This window comes from Limulus polyphemus, unplaced genomic scaffold (genome assembly GCF_000517525.1).
Source record: "Limulus polyphemus unplaced genomic scaffold, Limulus_polyphemus-2.1.2 Scaffold899, whole genome shotgun sequence".
Taxonomy (NCBI): Eukaryota; Metazoa; Arthropoda; class Merostomata; order Xiphosura; family Limulidae; genus Limulus; species Limulus polyphemus.
In genome coordinates this window covers 259,208-279,767 of record NW_013666509.1, presented here as the reverse complement: position 1 = coordinate 279,767, position 20,560 = coordinate 259,208, and the positions used below count along the sequence as shown (strand labels likewise).

The 20,560-nt window shown below is 31.8% G+C and overlaps 1 protein-coding gene across 1 annotated transcript in view; it reads left to right on the top strand.

Moving 5' to 3' along the window:
- LOC106461108 (sorting nexin-14-like) overlaps window positions 1–20,560 on the top strand; it is a 114,171-nt gene that overhangs the window by 12,872 nt on the left and 80,739 nt on the right. The window contains exons 4-6 of the mRNA XM_022387987.1: window positions 3,220–3,367; window positions 10,177–10,220; window positions 12,003–12,090. Of these exons, the coding sequence (XP_022243695.1) occupies window positions 3,220–3,367; window positions 10,177–10,220; window positions 12,003–12,090 (280 nt within the window). The remainder of the gene's footprint in view (window positions 1–3,219; window positions 3,368–10,176; window positions 10,221–12,002; window positions 12,091–20,560) is intronic.

Sequence of the window (20,560 nt, the reverse complement as noted above, 5' to 3'; positions counted from 1 at the left end):
ATATATATATATATATATATATATCTGGCAGATTGCTTTTTCCCACTGTGTCATTCCCCCTACCTACCATCCTCTGGATGTATATTCCCGGTGGGTCTGGTGTTGGCTGTAGATGCCCCAGTTGAGGGCATGATGGCCTTCCTGCCTATATATATATATATTTTGCAGTTTGCCCCGCAAGCTGAAATGTCCCTCCTATCTACCATTCTCCAGATTTGTTTCCCGGGGGGTCAGGTGTTGGTTTGAGATGGTCCAGCTAAGTAAGTCCTCATATGTGATCTGGCTGGTATCTCTCTTCCTACCTAAGAAAAATGCCCAATGCCACCAGATTTTGGACTGCAGATGCACCCCAAGTTTGTAGTCCCTCTTCCTACCATCTGTTGGAGGTCTGTTCCTGACAAATCTGGTATTGGTTGTAACTGGACGCAGCACATGTATTCCCACTTGTGTACATTTGGGTATCCTCCTCCCACCATGGACTGGAAGAACCATACTCAATGCTGCCAGGTTTTGGACCGGAGATGTTATCCCACCGGGGCTTTCCACCTTCCTACCATCTGCTGGATGTCGATTTGTGGTGGATAAGGTGTTGGTTGGGTTGAAAATGTGCGCAAGTGGAGATGGATTTTGGTATGGAAGCTTGTCTTCCCTACCAATTCCCTTTTTGAGGTGAAGAGGAATTTGATCCTCTGCCTACAGCAAAACTGGTATACAATTCCATATACTGCCAGGTGTTGGATGAGGTCGAACCACCACTACAGTCTGTCACACTCTAGCTACTCAACACCCAGGGGTCCCATTAATAAGTAATACGTATGATGGGATTCCTTCATTTTTTACACCTTTTATGTTTGCGACACAGTTATAAAAGAGCAAAGAGTATACCTGGATCAGATGTGGTATGGTCTCCCAGTGAGGTGTGCTGTTTTCTTTTTTGGTTCCACATCTCATAGTCTCTCTTTGGGTGCTTCCTAAAGGGGGATCATTTTTTCACTAGCCCTCCCTAAGTTCAATGTGGGATTCTAGCTATTTTGTGAGTGGAGGTAAGATATTGTGTCAGAAGTTAACATTTTCCAAAATAAAAATGTATTTCCGATAGATACTTACTTCTTCTCACATTTAATGATGGATTCAGCACTTCTTCATATTTTTTCAGGAATGAAGTGCTTCAGTTGCACAACACTACTAATTTTGCACCATTTTCTTTTTCTTCTTTCTCTCAATTCAACCAATCAGTGAGCATGTTTAGACTCAAATGGGACCAGATGCAGTTCGTTGAGGCAAATACTATCAAGTAGTTGTTGATATCATGTGAATGTTAGCATGCACTCATTGCTGTAAAAGTAAATAAATATACATTTCATGATATAAGCAGTAGTGAAGTTAGGTTAGGCACACCTGGCTCCTAGATCTGAAAATATTTGTCAATGTGTGCTATAAGATAAACCTTCCATCTTAAGATTCATTCTAGTAGTCCTACTAAAAATCCTTTCACATCAGTTACTATTCTTTTTGGTAAGGAGACTAAAACTGTGCTGTATTCTAGATGAGGCCTAACTAGTGATTTGTTTACAGCAGTTATATGTTAAATTGTAATCAGTCTGACTGGATACCATTAATAATAACTTTTGCTTTCTTCCATCCAACCATCCTATAATTAATTTAAATAGTGTTTCACAACTGATGTGATTCTCTTAGCTAATATTTTCTGTGACATCTTATCAAAAGCTTTTTCAAAAACATAATTACACCAAGGCTACCAGCTCTACTGTCCAGATAATAAGAAAACTGATTAGTAAAGCAAGATTTCCCTTTAGTGAATCTGTTTTGACCTTCTGTTATTATGATATCATATTTCATTAAATGACTTTATAATGCTGTTTTTATCAGGATCTAGAACAATAAAAATTACAATGTCATTACGTATCAGAATTTTAATTTGGAAGCTTTTGTCACTACATGTATCTTAATTAGGCTAATATATAATGTTCTGTGTAACATTAAAGTAATACATCGTGCCCATTTTGTTTTTATTTCAGAAAGTTTCATCTTCTGTAGAACCATTAGCCTGTTGAACTTCCATATTACATTATGTTGATCTATGTTTTACCATTTAAAGTTTTGATTTATGTACATATAGATAGTTATAACTGTTAATCTTAACATTGATGACATATAATATTTATCACATTTTTATAAAGTGTGTGAAAGCTAGTATCTGAATAAAATTGTGTACTAAACATTATTTGGGAAAGTGTATATGAAACCTTGATTTGTTTATTTTTTAACAAGAAGTTTTAAAAAACAATTATTTTACAGGTAGTGATAATTGTCAGTCTACTTATAAAAGCTAAGGTAATAGTACCCTGATTTACATTATCACATTTATTACATTATAAGATATTGAAACAGTTTCGGAATTAAATTTTTGCTTTTTAAAATACTATACCGATAAAAGTTATTTCTTTGTAAGCCTAATGTTACACCATTAAGTCTTATATTCAAAATGATAGGCTTAAGGCACTGATTGTTTTGATGTCGTAGGTTATAAGTATTTATAATTCTTTATGGTACTGTTCAGATAGTTTAAGTTGTGTATAAATGTAAGGAGATTGATTAACTTGCAGTATTTTCAATAGCTGTACCAGTAATTGTACTGTAGCCTTATAAGTTATAGTCTTGTTAAGAAAATGTGAAGTGGGTATATAATTAATTGTAGTTTTGGATTTCACAAATAAGCTAATAAACTGAAATTAAGCTCTTAAAATGAATATTATTATATACTGTATTGCATATATATAAGATAAATAAAGAGTCATTGTTAAAGTGGCCAGTAAAGAGGCTATTTGAGTAGTATGTGTTGAAAATAATGGTGTAGGGAGGATAAAATCAGATGAGCTATTTGAAAAACACAGTAAATTTATAAATGTTTTAAGTCTATAGGTCAATCAAAGGTAGCATTAATTTTATATTAGACTAATCAACCTATGGAATTGTTTGTCTTCAGATATGATACAAACTCAACATGAAAATAACTTAAAAAAATGATATTGAGTAAGTATTTGAGATCAGTCTGTGGATATAAAGAGACAAACTAATTAAGCTACTAGTTTTAGTTGGTTGGTTGGTTTCTCTTGTTCTTAGTGTTTAAAGTTCAGAATTTTTACTTATTATTTCTGAAATGGTATTTGCTTGTTTTTTAAATTTCTTTATCCTTAGCCTGTGGAAGATAAAGCTTTGTCAAAGATATGCACTGTATGTGGCAACAAAAAAATGTAAAAGACATCAGAATGACCTGAGTATCTATTTGGTGAAGCCATGGACTGAGTTGCTAGTTCCACAAGAAATAGATGAGGCCATAGAGCAGGTGAGAGCAGGAAGGTGGGATGTTTTGTTGGTGAAATTATCCTACAAGGCTAGTAATGGGTGTTATTTTAGGCTTTAAAATATGATAAATAATAATTGCAGTATTAAATAAACCTGTAAACTAAACATATTTTTATTCATAGCTTCTTGGTAGCATGTTCTGTTATCCTGATATGGTTGGTTTTATACTTAGCAGCAGTGTTCCATGATAAATATTTCAATGTCCAAGTACATGCAAGTGTAAACTAGATAGTAGTATAAAATATATATATGTATGTAAGTGGCAAAAGTATCATTTTTTGTTTAACAGTGTTAGAAATTTGTTCTCTGTGGACAAAAACAGCAGTCTCTTCACTAAGGGAACTGAAATCAATCATAATATAATAGTGTAGGCCATTGAAAACTTCAGTTTGCTTAATTAATCATCATCGTAGTGCAAATGAATTTGAGATACATCACTACAATTCTTGCTAATTCAGAAGTTAAGTAAGCAGTGAGGTTTGATTTGTTTATTCCTTTTACTGCATTCCACTTAATAATATAAAAAGAGAGCTCTGACACAAGAAAACTTTTTTCTGTGCTACAACAGAAATTGATACTGTGCACTTGTAGTAGGTTGAAAACCTTAATATGCTGGATCTTGAAATGGTCAATTGCTGTTGAGTTTCTGATTCATTTGTATAAAGTGAATCATTGAATGTATCCACTGTGAAAATTGCTATTATTATCAAATTATCTTGACATCAGAAGTCTCATTATTCCATGTCAATCACCAAAATTTGTTGGTAAGATAAAGTTTAATAAATACAGTATGTATCGTATAAGAAATTCATTAAAAATTTAATAACTTGTTACATATAACTTTAATGTAAAAATTTCTATACAGTACATTGCCTCCTCTCACATAAATAGATATTCTTGTTCAGTGCTGCCTTCTATATGCAAATATTTTTTTATGCATGCCACAAGCCTTCTATCTAAAAACTGAGTAAAAAGTTACTAGATACATTCTAGTTTTAGCTTTAAAAAGTCTTATAATTTGATTGATTTTTCTGTTTTTTTATATTGTGAATTTCTCAAATTTTTCATCCTAGAATTTAGTTTTTTATTCTTAATAATAAATTTCCAGTCTATATATACAGTCAGTTTGAACCTATTTCTTTTATTTGGCTGATTGTAGTAGTCACTGCTTCTGACTGTAAATCATAAAAAACATGGCAAAAACTAACAAAGATTAATTGGTAATGTATGACCTGCCATGTTACAATAACATCAGATTAGAGTACAGTACAGTATTTTTGCCACCTTTATCCATTGGAGACAGATCTGATTGGGTGGTGCTAGAGTGTGAATTAGATTCACTGTCCTTGGTAGCTGGATTAGCTCCTGAAATGCTAGTAATCAGGCAGTTTTCAAGTCAAAAGAACATAGTTCAGAACTTCAGTCACCAAAATCAGGTTAAAAGCTTTGGCCTAGCTGATTACAACTAAAGTTCACTAGAAAGATTTAGGACTGGACTTAGGCAGTAAAACAAGAGTATGCCATGTATTTTAACAGTGATACATGCTCTTTACCGCAAGATGTGCATTGCTACTGACATGCTAGCTCAACCAAGATTTCTCAAAGGATGACATTTTTGTTCACTGTGCTTTCTAATAGGCCATTGTTTAGTGATGACAATTCACACTAGTTAGCATGGTTACCATCTCACTGTATGATACCTTACACCATTTTCTGGTTGGCATAGTAAAACTCCAGGATCAAAGGGTGTGTGAAATTGCTATTTTGGGACCTTTAATTAAATGAAGCTTGGTTGGTGTTCTTACAGGCATGGTCAAATAGTACAAGACTGATGTTGGGATACTAACTTGCCTCTGTAACAGTGGATAGAACTAACAACATATCTCGCGTACTTGCATTCCTTTGGCTCTAAAAATTGAACACATTCTTTACCATCATTAAAACAGTGATACACCATATAATCTCCCTTCATGTTGTCTGCACTAATTACAGTTGTTTTTTCTCTTATCAGTGAATACCCATGAATTACCTTTCTAAACTGAACCCATTCTTCACTTAAGGTGTCCCATGTTCTCCCTTGCTGTGCTGTTAGTTAAAACAGCAGTTTCACCTGGCTTTGTTTCTCAGTATTCTAACCAAATTTCTTTATTGTCTAGTGATTGTGTTCATCTTGTGTGTATATATGAAATAATAACGTCTGTTCAAAGCAAGCTACTTACATAGATCATAACAAAGGATCAGTCTGGCAATGTGTATAGATAATTAAATATACTGTTCTTACATTCTTATTATAGATATTAGAATGCATTATTTCATTAGTTGAGTACCATATCTGTTGGAAATATATTTGATCAAAATCGCATTAATATATCACAAAGTTCAGTCAGCTTTGTAGATTTAGGCTAATCCTACATATGTATATGTAGTAACAAATTCTCAGTGTATAATATACTGGGATGTTCACTGATGGAAGCATTTATTAATTTTGCATAACATATGTATATTTATATACACACACACACACACACACACCTGACTCACCTGTTTCTACTGTAGGGTTTAATTAATATTTTTTCATTTTGCTTAAAGTCTCTACTTTAGTTTAAACAATGACTTCTCTCAGGTATTGCTGTAACCTTAACTAATCTAAAAAGGTACACATTCTAATAGACTTACCTGTTGGGTTGAATTGTTGTCTACTCTAGGTGTAAACTGAGGAGCCTGTATATATGTACATTTGTGTAGTATTCTATTCCGTACTTTACTACTATATGCTCTTTTACTTCTTATCACTGGTTCTGTGTTTTTTTTTAACTTCAGTTGTGTTTTTCTCTTTATTCTCACTAGCCTGTTTTTCTCACACAACTTAAACCTGCTGCCATTCCACTTTTTCTGTTTTGTGTATTACTAGAAAGAGTAACAGTGCTACTGGCTTTGACTTCTGGTCTTTCTGCTATGAACACTAAACGTGTAGTCATATGCTAACTCAGGCATCTGGCCATAGAGCTGTGTTGGCTCTGGTTGGTGATGAGTTTTTATATTAGCAAATAAATTTGAAGTTGAACTTAAGACCTCTATTTTTATAAATAGCTTATCTCTGGTAATGGATATACCTGTGTTGTAAATTCATAGGAAATTTTGGCCCAGAATATCATCTGTCTCCAAATCTATCAGCTTACAGACATAAAACAAATATTCAAGTTTTAAATCTCAAACTTCTACTTAAACACAATGCTTTCCTAATGTTTTATCTGTTTGTCCTGTAATAGAAGTTAATATACTTTGTGAAACTTCCTTTCAAGCATTATTTACTAACATTCAATGTTTTTATGAAGTTTGAATGTAACACTGAAGATCTGCTAAACTTGTTTTGCCATCTGCTTTACAAACTTCTTTCCGATATTCAGCCCTGTGTATTTTGTTAAATTTCCTTTTTTTTGTTGGGCATATACATGCATGTGCTAAATGTTCCTGTAGTCCATGGTTAAAACATCCTACTTGTTTACTGTGTTCTTTTTGCTATCCTTTCAAGCAATCTCTAGCAGTATGTCCCCAAAAGCCACTTTGAAAACATTTAACATTTCGTTTTCCTGCACTACTCTCTTGTTCCTACTTGGCCAATTTAATTTGTGTTTTAACCGCTGAATGTACCTGTAAATGCATAGGATCATATACTTTCCCTTCTCTCATAGTTTTATTAACCCTTTATCAAAAGCCTAACACTCCAAAAGTGACATAACTAAATTTAACTCTTTTATCATTTTCATCCTTATATTTATGCATGCTAGACATCTCCATCCGTACATTTACACCAATTACACTAATGGAAAAACCCCTTCCATGGATTTACATTCAATCTAATTAAGTAGCTTGTTAGACCCTTTTCATAATTTCACTTTAATATGTCTTGTTTCATTACTTCATTTGGTGTGCATAAGCTTGTCTTAATCTGTTACCTAATTCTTGTAACTTCTGCTAAAATAATGGATAGATTCACATATTTGTTGAGAAGACATACTTATTTGTGTCAAGATTAAATTAGGAGTTTCTTGTCTTTTGTTAATAACCTGTCTCATAGTAACCTAAAATTTTGAATTAGCCTAAACTCATGCCCTAAGAAACGTTTTTTGCTTCACCTGCAGTTTGTAATCTTTGTATATCAGGCATTTGAACATCTACTTAGCTTATCATAAAACTAGGGAATTGTGTTTATAAGTGTTGTGGAGCTAGCAGTCGCCCTTGTGCAGTGGTTTCAGCATTTGCATCGGATACTCAGTTTATTTTTTCTTGTTGGCTGAATCTTTAATCCTGAAGACATTGCACCAATTTGTAACAGGTTATTTTATTGTTGAGTAGCAAACCTGTTACAAGCAGTATGTTTTATAAAATACCAACCCAGTCATTAATTTTTTACACAGGTTGCTAACTAAGAAAGATTACATGAAAAATAAGGAGGCAGAGCCAGAATTCACAAAAAAACAAAAAAAATATTTATTGTGGTAACAACATCAAAACAGAATACTTTGCTTTCAGTGGTAAGGATATAAGAAATTATTGTTTACCATTATACAAAACCCTCTTCCAATGTAACTTCCTCTGCTTGTCTACATTGATATTTTAACTTATCTCCCATTTTGAAGGAAAATCTATTAATAATACAAAAGACAGTTTTCAATCATACAGACCACAGTGAAGAGTGCTGCTTGTTCAGGTTGGGTGTAGGCATAAGGTCCTGGCTTGATGGGATAACTTGTGGACATACTTATCACCAATTATCTAGATTTAGTGTCAGCTTTATTATTATACAAGTCTATGCAAGCAGTGCTGGTTAATATAGAAAAAGGCTTTGTTTTAATGATTTAACATGATGCTTTCTGGTATGTCCATAGAATTTTTCACAAGAACTTGTACTTTACCTACTTTACTTTTTCCTTCCACATCTGTCATTAGCCCTTGAATGCTAGCATGGGGTCACTATGAACCCATAAAAGCTAAACCTGTATACTAAACTAACCATGCTGACATTCTGTGGTTAAGCATTGTGGGGAGATACAGTTGCTGTTGCCAGTGGGAGTAGTAACATATAGGAACACTGACAGTTAAGTCTGTCACCCACTTGATCCTTCATCAGGTTAGTAATTAATGTTGTCTAAGTTGTTTCAGTCTCTTCTTATAATAAACTTTGTCGATTAATGACTCTATCAACATTTCCTTTTCTTTGTAACCTAAGCCTAAGATGCTGACCATTTATCACTCCTTAGTGTGTATTAGTACCTCATTGGTTATGATAACTCATACTCAGATATTGATTTTAGAAGTACTTTTCACCTAACAACTGGTAAAAGTGGTCATTAAATTGTTGCTTGAAAATAACTGCTAGTCTTTTGCTGTTCTCAAGCCAGCTATTCATTATCTCAATGTTTCTTCAGTTTGCTAATTATTTCCTTGACCACACTTTTCTCACAATAAATATGAAATGTTTCAGGTTGAAGACTTTGATATAATGGCTATTGTTTATTTATGTAAGATTTAAGCATAATTTTTTAAACTTGAGTATTTCATTGGATATCACTGAATAAAAGTGCAGTACAGCTTCTTTCATTCATATTATAAGCATACCTTGCTTGTAGCTATAAAGAACAGCATAATTTATCATATGAAGCTAGTAATGTATCATGTTTTACATTATAACAGATTGTTTATTTGGAGAGGCTAAAAAGAGCTGGGTAAAGTTATTCTTCTTATAACTCATGCCATGTTCTTTTAGTTGAGTACATGATATATTGAAATGATTTTGAAGTCTCACCACATCATTAAAGTACATGTTTCCATGTCTAGTCATACTCTCTGTGACTATTGTGCATCTTGACAGTAGCCCTTTAGCATAGTTTCCATTGCAAAAGGCCCTAGTATAAGACTGTCATGCTTAAAGTGCACTACTCTTTCCTTTATGCCTTCCATAATCCACCTAGTACACAAAGATGGTGGTTTCTTAGCACCTGTTACAAAGGTCAGATCAGACAGAAAGTCATAGGTCCTTTGTCACGTGACTTTATCAGCATGTCTTTGTATGGAATAGCATGAATACCCATTTCTTTCTGCAGCTGCTCGATTTATTTGAGAGTTGAATGAATATGTCAGAAAAACAATGTGTACACGTGACTTGTTTCTCTCTTACAGAAGAAAGTCCTTCTTAATTATGTTGCATATTGTTGTGTAGGGCACAGAAACTGCTTTAGTCACCGAACTTTGTGTTTTTTGGATTTTCACCTGTTACTAGATGCTTTACTTTGCTTACCACAGCTGGAGTATGACTTATTATTGGTTTCTTTCTGTATAGTCATGATACCCTAAGTTGATTCATATTCCTTTGTTTTCCAGTGTCATTAAGTGCAATCTGTATCCCCATCATGGAAGTACTACATCCTGATCAGAATATATCTTTGATTTGAGTGTATAAATATTTTGTATTAGAAAGGACTGTTATACACCCTTCTTAAAAGCTATACATTTTTGGTTGCATCTTACTACCTTCAAAATGCAAAATGTGTCTCTAGTACACGCCATTCCAATACAACTTTATATCTGTTGTAGTTGTTACATGAACTGCTGATTTTCATATTCAAAATTATTATACTGTACTCAATCTTTTATAATTTCAAACTGATTCTTTTCATGCTTTTATAACTCCTCTATTAATAAATTACAAACCTTATTATTGTTTGGAAATGTAAAATTTGGATAATGTTATACTTATTAGAAATTTTTCAATATCATTTTCTTTAATAGATTTTGACACTGACCTTGAAGGAATATGTATATTCATGGTACACGTAAGTAATTTTTTCAATACCTAGAGCATATGGAAAATCACATGCTTTCTGTAGTGTTCTCTAATAGCTATACTCTGTGGCCCTTTACATCCATTGAACACAGGCTAGAATTTTTCCCAAAGATTTAAAATGTGCTTTTGAGAAAACAAATAACCTGGGTCCAAAAATTATATCCATATTACTCATAAGTATGAAGATGTTTGAATTTCAGTTTAAGAAAGTGAAATTAATGTTTGCTATGTTTGGATTTCAGAAAAAAACTGAAATTCAGGTTGTAATAACTGTATAAAAACATTGGTTTATTACCAGTGTACACTAATTTAAGTTTGAGATCAACTTATGAATTATGGAAACAACACCTTCTGTCTACATGAGCATGTGTGTGGAATTTTCATTTTGTAAGGATATACTTCAGAAACATACATATTCAATCAAAGAGAAATATTTCAGATGGCCAAATGAATTTAGTCAGCAAACATGTGCAGTGTACTTTTTATTTAAACTCATGATGTTTGCTTAAAAGTCCTGGATCTTTTCAGTGAGTTTGAGCTATTAATACATACGACAGAAAGCCCCCCTCCAAGAAGAACAAACGGTATCATGAAAATATATATATTTAAAATAGAAGATATAGTCATCTTCTTTTTTAGTAACTACTTAAAATGTTCTTTTTGTTATAAATATCCATTAAAACAAACTATTTGTTTAACTCTTTCAGCACGGGCTTGATCCCTGGTACCGACCTTGTAACCATTTTGTGCTTCTTATAGTTTTTATGCTTTAACTTTTAAATTAGTAAGCATATGTTCACAAAATTTGACATATTATCAGTAAACATTGCAAGGCCTTTTTTTTTCTTTTCTCATGTTGCCTATCCAACATGCAAAGTAATAATCATTTTAAGATTAAAAATACTTTTATGCATCAGAAAAGTTTTAAATTTCACATGCAAAATATTTATAACATCCAGATAGTTGTCAAATGTTTATTAAGAAAAAACTTTATATTTTATCTGTTATTTTCACTAACAAATCTCTGTACGGGTTCAGTTGATTTGACTGACCTTGCAACCACCATAAAAAATTAGGAGATAAATATATTCCTACCTTTTTTTGTTCTAGAATGACTACAAATTATAACATGAAAACACAAATGTTTAGACTAAATAGCTTGAATCTCGTAACATTATACATTTATATATATTTATCATTTTTATGATATTGACCTTTCAGCTGTGCCTGGCTAACAATACAGAAGTTACAATGATATGGCGAACATGCACTCGTGTTACTGTATCCAAAAATATAAAACTGACCTTTAGTCTTTACAAAGTGACCTGACTTGGCTGTGTTTTAGTGGACTAGTATTTTGTAAAACACAGTCACATTTCAATTATTACACATAATATATGTATATACATTATTACTATATACAAATAACTTCTTTATTATTTATATCATCAGTTACTTGAACTAGAGCTGTTATGATGTAAACTAGATTATGTAAGTGAAGTGTATTTATTATTTTAGGTCATTTAGAAATCATAATTAGGGTAAGAATTATTAACACATTATTGTTTACATATACTAGTATTATTTTTAAACATCAATAATTTTTTTATTATTTTAACTTTAATGAACTTCACTGACATTCAGAAGAACTGATGAACTAGCAATTTAGTCTTCTTGTATGGCAAGTTTTTATTTAGATTAGAAATATAACCAGTTAATTACATACATTTGGTGTTTAGGTTATTTATTTTGATTTGTTTAATCTTTTCAGAGATATCAGCAGTGACGATTCATTTGTTCAGGAACTGAGAGTGGCCTTGCGATTTATGGGAGCCTCACTGATACGTCGAGTACGACAGGTAGGAAATGGTTTTGTTTTAAGAGTTGGAAAGGCTATGAGTGGATCCCAAACTGTAGCCATAGAGTGATGTCTTCCGAGCCACAGGACAAAGTGGACAAATCTTCTCCTCAACCCAAAGAAGTCCAAAAGGCAACACACCAGGTTTGGAATAATGGGACTGAATATGCCTTAATCAACCAGAGGAAACAGAACTCATACAGTCTGGATTTATGAACACTCATCCTCACTCCCCAAACATGTGGGCAAGATAAATTCCACTTGCTCCTGGAATTATGGGGAAAAAAAACTTAACCAAGGATCTAGTATAGTACCACTCTGCATTCAGAATTATGAATAGACAGTGGAACCTCTTCCATGAACAATGTATTGAACCAATACTGATAAAAAAGAAGGGCCACATTCAACCCAGCCAGATAGCCAAGCATCAGATCTGAACCAGTATTACGAGTAGGCTCCCATGTAGGCTGGTGCCATTCCTACCAATATCTGGGAAAAAACATCCAGGGATCCAGGTAGGAGGGCCCCCAACTTCACCCTTCATTCTTCAAACTGAAGTGAAGACTCACTGTTAATTACTAAAGCATCACATTTTAGGAACAAGTGTTGCCAAGGACAGATAATTATCATTAGACTTATATTCCATATAAAACTTCTTTCAAGCATCTAATTACTTAATATATATAAATATATATAATTTGTAGTCCAATTTTCCTATCCACCAATGAGGGATATAGGAACCATGGCCCTTTAATTTCAACCCCAAGTAATTGAACTTTGGCTATCTGCTTGGGACCTGGCCTATAGTGTTGATAAATCAGGTAAAATTCCACCCATACTACAGGAATTAAATTCCAGGTTAAGAGCATACTGTTATGGATGTAGTGTGGTTCCCCCACTAGAGTGCCAATCTTCTATTAACCCTTTGACTGCGATCCACTTACATTGTAAGTAGGTATGCAACTTTCCTGAATGTTCTTTATAAAAATGAAAAAAAAAATTTATAAAAACTAGTTGATGAAATAATTTTAAATTTGACTTGAATGGTCCTAAGATTATGATTTTTCAAAAAATAAAATATTTAATTTTGATTTTTTCTACTATTTTTAATAAAACATTCATTACTTAATCTCAATAATTCACATGCAATGTGATTTTTATTTTGAGTATAAAAGTACCATTTCTTATCTCACAGTTTTCACATTTCATTTGCATAATCTCTAGAACCTCCTAAATGAATATCAAAAGTTTTTAAGGTAAATGTTTATATTTTGTTTTCCATTTTCTCTGTTATATAATTAACTCCAGATATCATCATCAATGTACAGTGCAATAAAGTGTTTTAAAATTAAGAAATGGAAGTAAGTACATATCTTTTAAATTTTTGAAGAATAGTTTTCATAGTTGCATAATTTCACGTCTTTATCCTTTCACTTGTAGTTTATTTTTAATTTTCCTTTCCAATCCTTTGTCTTTTTTTTCATTATCCCAAGATCCACAACATGTCCTGTGTAGTGCTCTGTTGTTTATTATTAGTCTCATGCACAAATTCCAAACACTTACGCTCGTACACGTGAATGAAGCCGTCTTGCTTAGACATTTTGGTAAGCCAAACTACAAGTTAAACATATAAAAATCATAAACATTTCAAATATGCATTTTAAAACACACATAAATACATAATTAATTAAGACATAGATGTAAAACCTAAATGCAATCTTAACTGTTTAGCAAACTGATACATATAAGGTGAGAAAAACTTACCAAATATTACATACCACTTAAGAGAACAATGGACTAAGCTTATTTTCTATTTTGTACTACAGATCCTTACACAGGTAGAGGTTTCTTCAGGCAATAACTGAATAGTGCAAAATCTGCTCTTTCTAATGGTTATAATCATGCCACTCAACTTCAAAATGTCGCTTGAAAACACAACTTTGACTTTGCAAGTGGGCATGGCTGACCTTAAACTTAGACATATTAGAATGTTGTTTCACACTGGGAGAAATTTTTGGGAGTTTCCCCTCAGCTAATGAGAGACAACTGGAACTGTACTTTGACAGTCTATGCCGACAATCTATATTAGGAACTCCTAGTTTCTTGTGTAAGATTTAAGAATTTTAACCACAGTAGATCATGTGACAGCTTAACCTGCAGTTTTAATTGCTGTTTCAGATTTTTAATTTTAAAATAAAGGAATAAAACTTGAAAAATATAAAACCTTAAATTATAACGTACTTCATAATAGTAATTTCATAAAAATACGTTTATAGAAAAGTGGTTTAATTCAATTTTGAATTTAACTAAGTAAAATCTCATGAAATTCGAAGAAAAGGGTTTAAAAGGTTCATTGCATTCAAAGGGTTAACACACCCATGAACTATGCAGTGCTTTCTGTATGGATAGCTATAAGTGTGAGAGGAGGTAAGTATGTTTTGGAAGTTAACATTTTCTTAAATTGAAAATATATTTCCAATAATAATTCCCTCCATTCACACTCTCTCACCCTTCCTCTTCACTAAGAGCAGGTGTTAGAGACTGGGATTGAATCAGTCTTGAAAAAGTGATAACATTATCTGAATAAGGTGCTTATATACAGTACCAGCATTAGAGGGTGCATTGACATAGGTGGAGAGTGTCATGGGATAAATATCACCAAGGGCAATTGAATGGGATATAAAAGACTGGAGCAAGCAAGAAGAAATCAGACCAATACTTAGATGGGCAAAGGAAGAAATCCTGGTAGTCAGGTAGTAGCTATAAGTGTGAGGGGAGGTAAATATTATTTGAAATAAATTTTCAATTTAAGAAAATGTTAACTTTTACTTCCTTCCAAATTTTATTCCCATGGGAAATACATCGACAAGCTTAGGTGATTTTTTTTAATGGCTCTTTTCCTATTGTTAGAAAGTCAGAAAAATTGTGACAGTTATGGGCATTGTCTGCTTCTTACATGTTATTATTCTGTGTTCTTTGGTGCAATATTTAATTAAATAAAGTATTTAGTGCATTAGTACCATTAGTATAAAAAAAATAGTTGAGTGTTATTGACAATCGACAGCAAAAAACAACAGGTAAATACTTTATTTCTTGTTTTTCATGTGTATTCTTTATTTATTATTATAAAAGTAACTAAAATGTGAAATTTAGAAACTTTTTAGGTTAGAGTAGGAAAAATAAATAATAATTTCTAATGAGATATGTTTGCGAGCAATACGTGAGTAGCCTGTGCATTATGTAATTTGATAGTGTAACATGAGCTATACATTTGTCAAGTGATTTACAACTTCTATGGCATGAATATTAGTTAGACATGGTTTCAAAGGGCAATAAAACAACGTTTAAGTATAAACAGATGTATATTGTTACAAGTTTAAAGTTATTTAAAATATACAAATGTAGTTTCATGTTACAAATTGAAGTTATTCTAGAAATTAAAAAAGGGTAATTTAAATTTAGTTAATTTTTTTTTAGTGTTTACGAGGCTGGTCAAATTGACCTTCTATAGAGTTAGGGTAGAAAAAAGAACAGATAAAATATAAAGTTTTACTGAAAACAGATGTTCTAAATTTATTTATGAGGTTGTAGAGATTGTGCAAATGAAATTTGAAATTTTTCAGATGAAGAAAAGTATTTTTTAATCTTAACATGAAAGTCACTTTGCACTTGGAACAGTCAGCAGTTTGACTCAATATATTCGTGGAGAAATTTTTAGTGAAAATACTTCAATAAAAATTCTGATTTTTTTTTTTGTTGTCTACAAATGAATCTTAATGATTATTGAAAGCTTGCAAAATTTCGGGAAGACACAAAACATATTAGAAGTTATAGTATAGAAACTATAAAGGTCAATTTGGGGTCACAAACTTGGCTGATTTGACTAAGCCCATAGCAAGAGAGTTAAAAAGTATTCATAGAAATACTATCAAAATAAATTTTAAAAAGTTTTCAAAAATATACTTTTGAAGCTTTAATAACATAAGTTTGTATTAGAAAAAATAAAGAAATGATTGCTTGTTTCTAATAATACAACTAATTCTAGTTTTGTGTGCAACCTTAATTTTTGGCCAAATTAAATATTTGTCATATATTACCCCTTCTGCCAGTAAGATCATTCTAGATATTTGATGTTGCTGATATCATATAAGAAACTTGATGAAAAATTAATGTTTTTCCTATGGAACAATAAATTTTAACAATTCATGAAGAATTGACAGCTAAGAGATTTTGTTTACTAACTTCTGCTTCCTTTGCCTTCATTTGACAAACATCTTATCACAGGGGGCAGGCATTACTAATGGCAAATCTTTCAGAGGTTTTCACCTATTAAAACAACATTATGTTAAAAGTTTACAGTTATCATAAAATCCTGTTTAATAAGTCTAACAATGTTACAAATAATGCATAGAAAAAATTACATGGAATTTTACAGTAACGTTGATGATAGAAGCACTACATATGCTTAAAAAGTTTCTTGTTCCTTTGTCTTATTCATTTTTAAGTCTTTCTGTAGTGTGAAAACTTACTTCTTTTGTGAAATCATACAACTTCAAAATATTTACTTCAGTGATGTAAGCGGTAAAGAATTAGTAACTTTTTTTAGACCACAGTACTTGTTTTGAATAAGAAACATAAACTGTATTAAACTTAAAAGCTTACATACAGTTTCTAAGTATTAAGAAAATGAAACCAGCATCATATGAAAGTGTTAAGAGATGGTTTAACAATTTTAAAAAAATAGATATATCTGAACTTAGATATATGATACATATAAATGAAAAATATTTCCATTAGAGATCTTCAAAGTTTGATGGATTAATATATTTCTAATTGGAAATTAAGATATTCCCATCTAAAATTGCTAACATTACATGAGCCTTTGATTATTTCTGTATGTTAAATAATGTAATTTTTTTTTTTCAATTGTAGCTGTAATTTAAATTGGAATGGGGCATACTGTCTTGAAAATAAAATTGCTTTAATAATGATGGAGAGTTGGAACTAGTTTAAACTGTAAAATACCATCTTGGTAGTTAAAGTTCATTTTTAAAGTAGATAACAAACATTTGTGTCTAATTATTATTTTTAAATCCAATTACATCATTATGTAGCTACTTAACTGGTTCCCAGAGAGTTAATTGTATTTTATTTTAATAATTTTTATTTGTTAATGTAGTGCCATTTCACTGCATATGTGAGCTGTGACACAATGAACAATATGTTCAATACTTGTATATTTGGTTCAGTGCATTGCCACTACAGGTAGATTTATGAAGCAAGATATTCATATAGTGAGATTAAACAACAAAAAGCCCTCAAGGAGAACTGTAGAAGTTGACAAACTTGTGTAACAGCATGTTTAGAACAGTGATAAGTTTGGAAGACATACCCAATTCATACAGTCACCAAGAAGACTGTATGAATTGACACTCCCACATGTGTTAGATCATTTGCATCCTTTGCGAGTGTACTTTGATGTGCAGTTTACCCATTTTTTTAGGTTACATTTTGGTCAGAATCTATCTTAGAAAGATCCACTTGTGACCATCAGGTTATGACATTTAAGTCTGTGTACTAGCTGAATAAACCAAGGTTGTCAACCCTCACTTTTGCTGTGTACAGCTAAGGTCTTAAATACTGCCACCATGATTGAAAGAAAGTCCCCAACTTGAGTCTACAAGATCTGTGGAGGCTCCAGCTTCTATCTCTACCTAGACCAGCAGTTTAAAAGAACAAGTTTATCAACATCAGTGACACTGGTTACATTTCCTAAATAAAAAGGAAAATATCTCCAGGGGAAGTATCACCAAATGGCTTATCTGCTGATCAAGGAATAAGAACATCAGTCACTGGTTTTTTCCTCAATCTATGAGACTGTGATGAAAGTTCCAAAAGTAACTTTGCTTGGCTATCAAAAGGCCAAAAGTTTCTTCCTTAAAGACTACTCTTCCTGGTTGAACTTATGAGAAGAGAGGTGATTTTGTGCAAGAGTCTGTCTTTTTTTTTGTATGTATGTATGTATGTAACTTATTTAGTTTTATGTGGGATTGTTCCAGCAGTGTAACTTCTGATAATCCTGAGTGGAGCAACCTGTGTGAATATTGAGAGGGATCATTTACTGATGAAAGAAAGTTATGCTTCTGTTTAAGAATATAATGACCAACATGCAAGAAAGTAAACCTTTTATAATAATTAAAATGTAAAAATAAATCAGTTTTCAAAAATAGTGTATCTCTTTGAGGATGTAAAAATGTGTAGAGTTTAAGGAGCCAAATTCATGTAGTTAGAATTTTCTTGTAAGTTAAAAACAGAAAAGGTAAAAGCTATGTAATATCATATGAAGTTTGGAGGCATTTATAGTTATATACCTAAGGTGTAGAAAGTATATAAAACTAAAAGTATAAGATTATGTAACTTAAGATGTAAGTAAAGATGTAAAATTATACATGCTTGAAATATAAAAATTTATATAACTAAAAGTCTCACGACTTGTATACTTAACATGTAGATAAGAAATTGAAAAGATATAAAAGTTGTTAAAGTTCTATGGTTAAACTGAAAAGTATATAAAGTGTAAAACTATAAATATTTATGTGAGTAGAAAATAGAAAAAAATTATAAAAAATTTGTTTGCAAAAGAGTTTATTTAATTATGTTTACCCTCCCCTTTTTCATTACCTTTGTTTTGGTTACTGACATAAGTTTTCTTGACATATATATATATGTGTGTGTGTGATATTGGTTATACTAATCATAGTAGGAAACAATTAAGAGAAAATTAGTGTTTTGTATCTTGTGTTGTATGAACTTTGTACTAATTAAGTTTCAACTTTGTGAATCATATGTAACCCCCTCTGTTTCTAAGATATCAAACAGAAATATGTGGCAACATAGATACACTTATTTTTATTATCTGTGGAACATTTACAGAGGCCAAGTGAGTGTAGTTTGTATAAGACTGTAAAACTTTTTACAAAGATATGGTACATTTATGCCATGAACTATCTCAGAATGTGGGCATATAGTAGCTGTTTGTTGGTAATTAAAGGACTACAAGGATAATGTTATTACACAAATTTTTCCTGTTTAATATAAGAATGCTGATATTCAACCTTTAATTACTATTGTTTGTTACAGATTTTTTTTACACAATTTTTCTCATCATTTGACATTGTCAGTTATTATTTTATTAGTGGTTTTCTCATGATCTTTCTTGTTATAAACTATAATGTATTCTTCTTAGAAATTCTAGTCTCCTGCTAGTATTTTCAATATAAATATTTCTTTAGAAATGTTGCTTTTCATTATTTCTCTCTTATTTTCTTGAGAAAAATGAGAAGAGGCAATGTAGTAAGTAGTATGATATATTAGCTCAGTTGGGGGAAATACATATGGCTGAAGCTGACTGAATGATGATAATTTGAAGAGAGAGAGAGAACAAGAAACACATGAATAATCATGTATTAAAGTCACGTGAAAGAGATTTTTCAAATCACACAATTTCGATTGTTAACCATATTATGAACAGTGAGCACCTTTCAGTTATGTAGTGCACACCTGCATATTTAATTTTAAGATTAAGTAAATATAATAAATGTAAATGTATTTTAATAATTTCAAACTCAGAATAATTTTGTAATTGGTATTGTAATTTTATAATATTTATTTAATATAATTCCAAAATCAATTTAGAAATGTTACTTACCTCTCTGCATCACTAATAGCTATTACTGCACATGCAACTGCTGTAGAATTTCCTGCTCGTAAAACAAGACTTAAACAAACTTCTACCCCTACATATGTCGATATGTACTGCATAAGCATATGATGTAAATGTCAAAAAGCTGTAGTGCTCCACCAGTAAGAAGGTAACATAACCTCCATGTGCAGTAATTCCCATGTGCACTATTACATGATCATACACTTATTTCTTTCCTCATAACCGTTTGTGATCAAGCATGTTTTTTCCTGTGCTTTTTTGAGTTACTAGCTGCTTTGATTGACTGTCTTTCTTATTTCTATTCCATGTTACTTTTTTCATCTTTGCATTTTTGTTCCATCCACCTGATTGCAATTTTGTTTTCTCTAACCATAACATATTTTATTTGTGCTACTTCAAACAATGAATGTATAAGAGAGAGAGAGAGAAAAAAACAGTCCTGAGGCTCTTAAATTCCTCTTTTTTCTTTGCTATGTTCACAACATTCACATTGATCAACATCTTTCTTGTTCTCCTCATCTTCCTGACTCCTTTGATATGGTCTAAGGTCATGAACCTTATCTATTTCTTGAACCCCAATCTCTTGTGTCCCTTCTCTCTACTTGGGGACCTCCTCTTTCTCTTTCTTTGCCCCTTTCTATCTTGCAGTTTTCTCATCTTCATCTTATCTTTACTCCTATGTCTCTACCATTCACCTGCTCACTGTGGATCTTCATCATAACCCTGATAGTTTTGTTTTGTTGAGGAC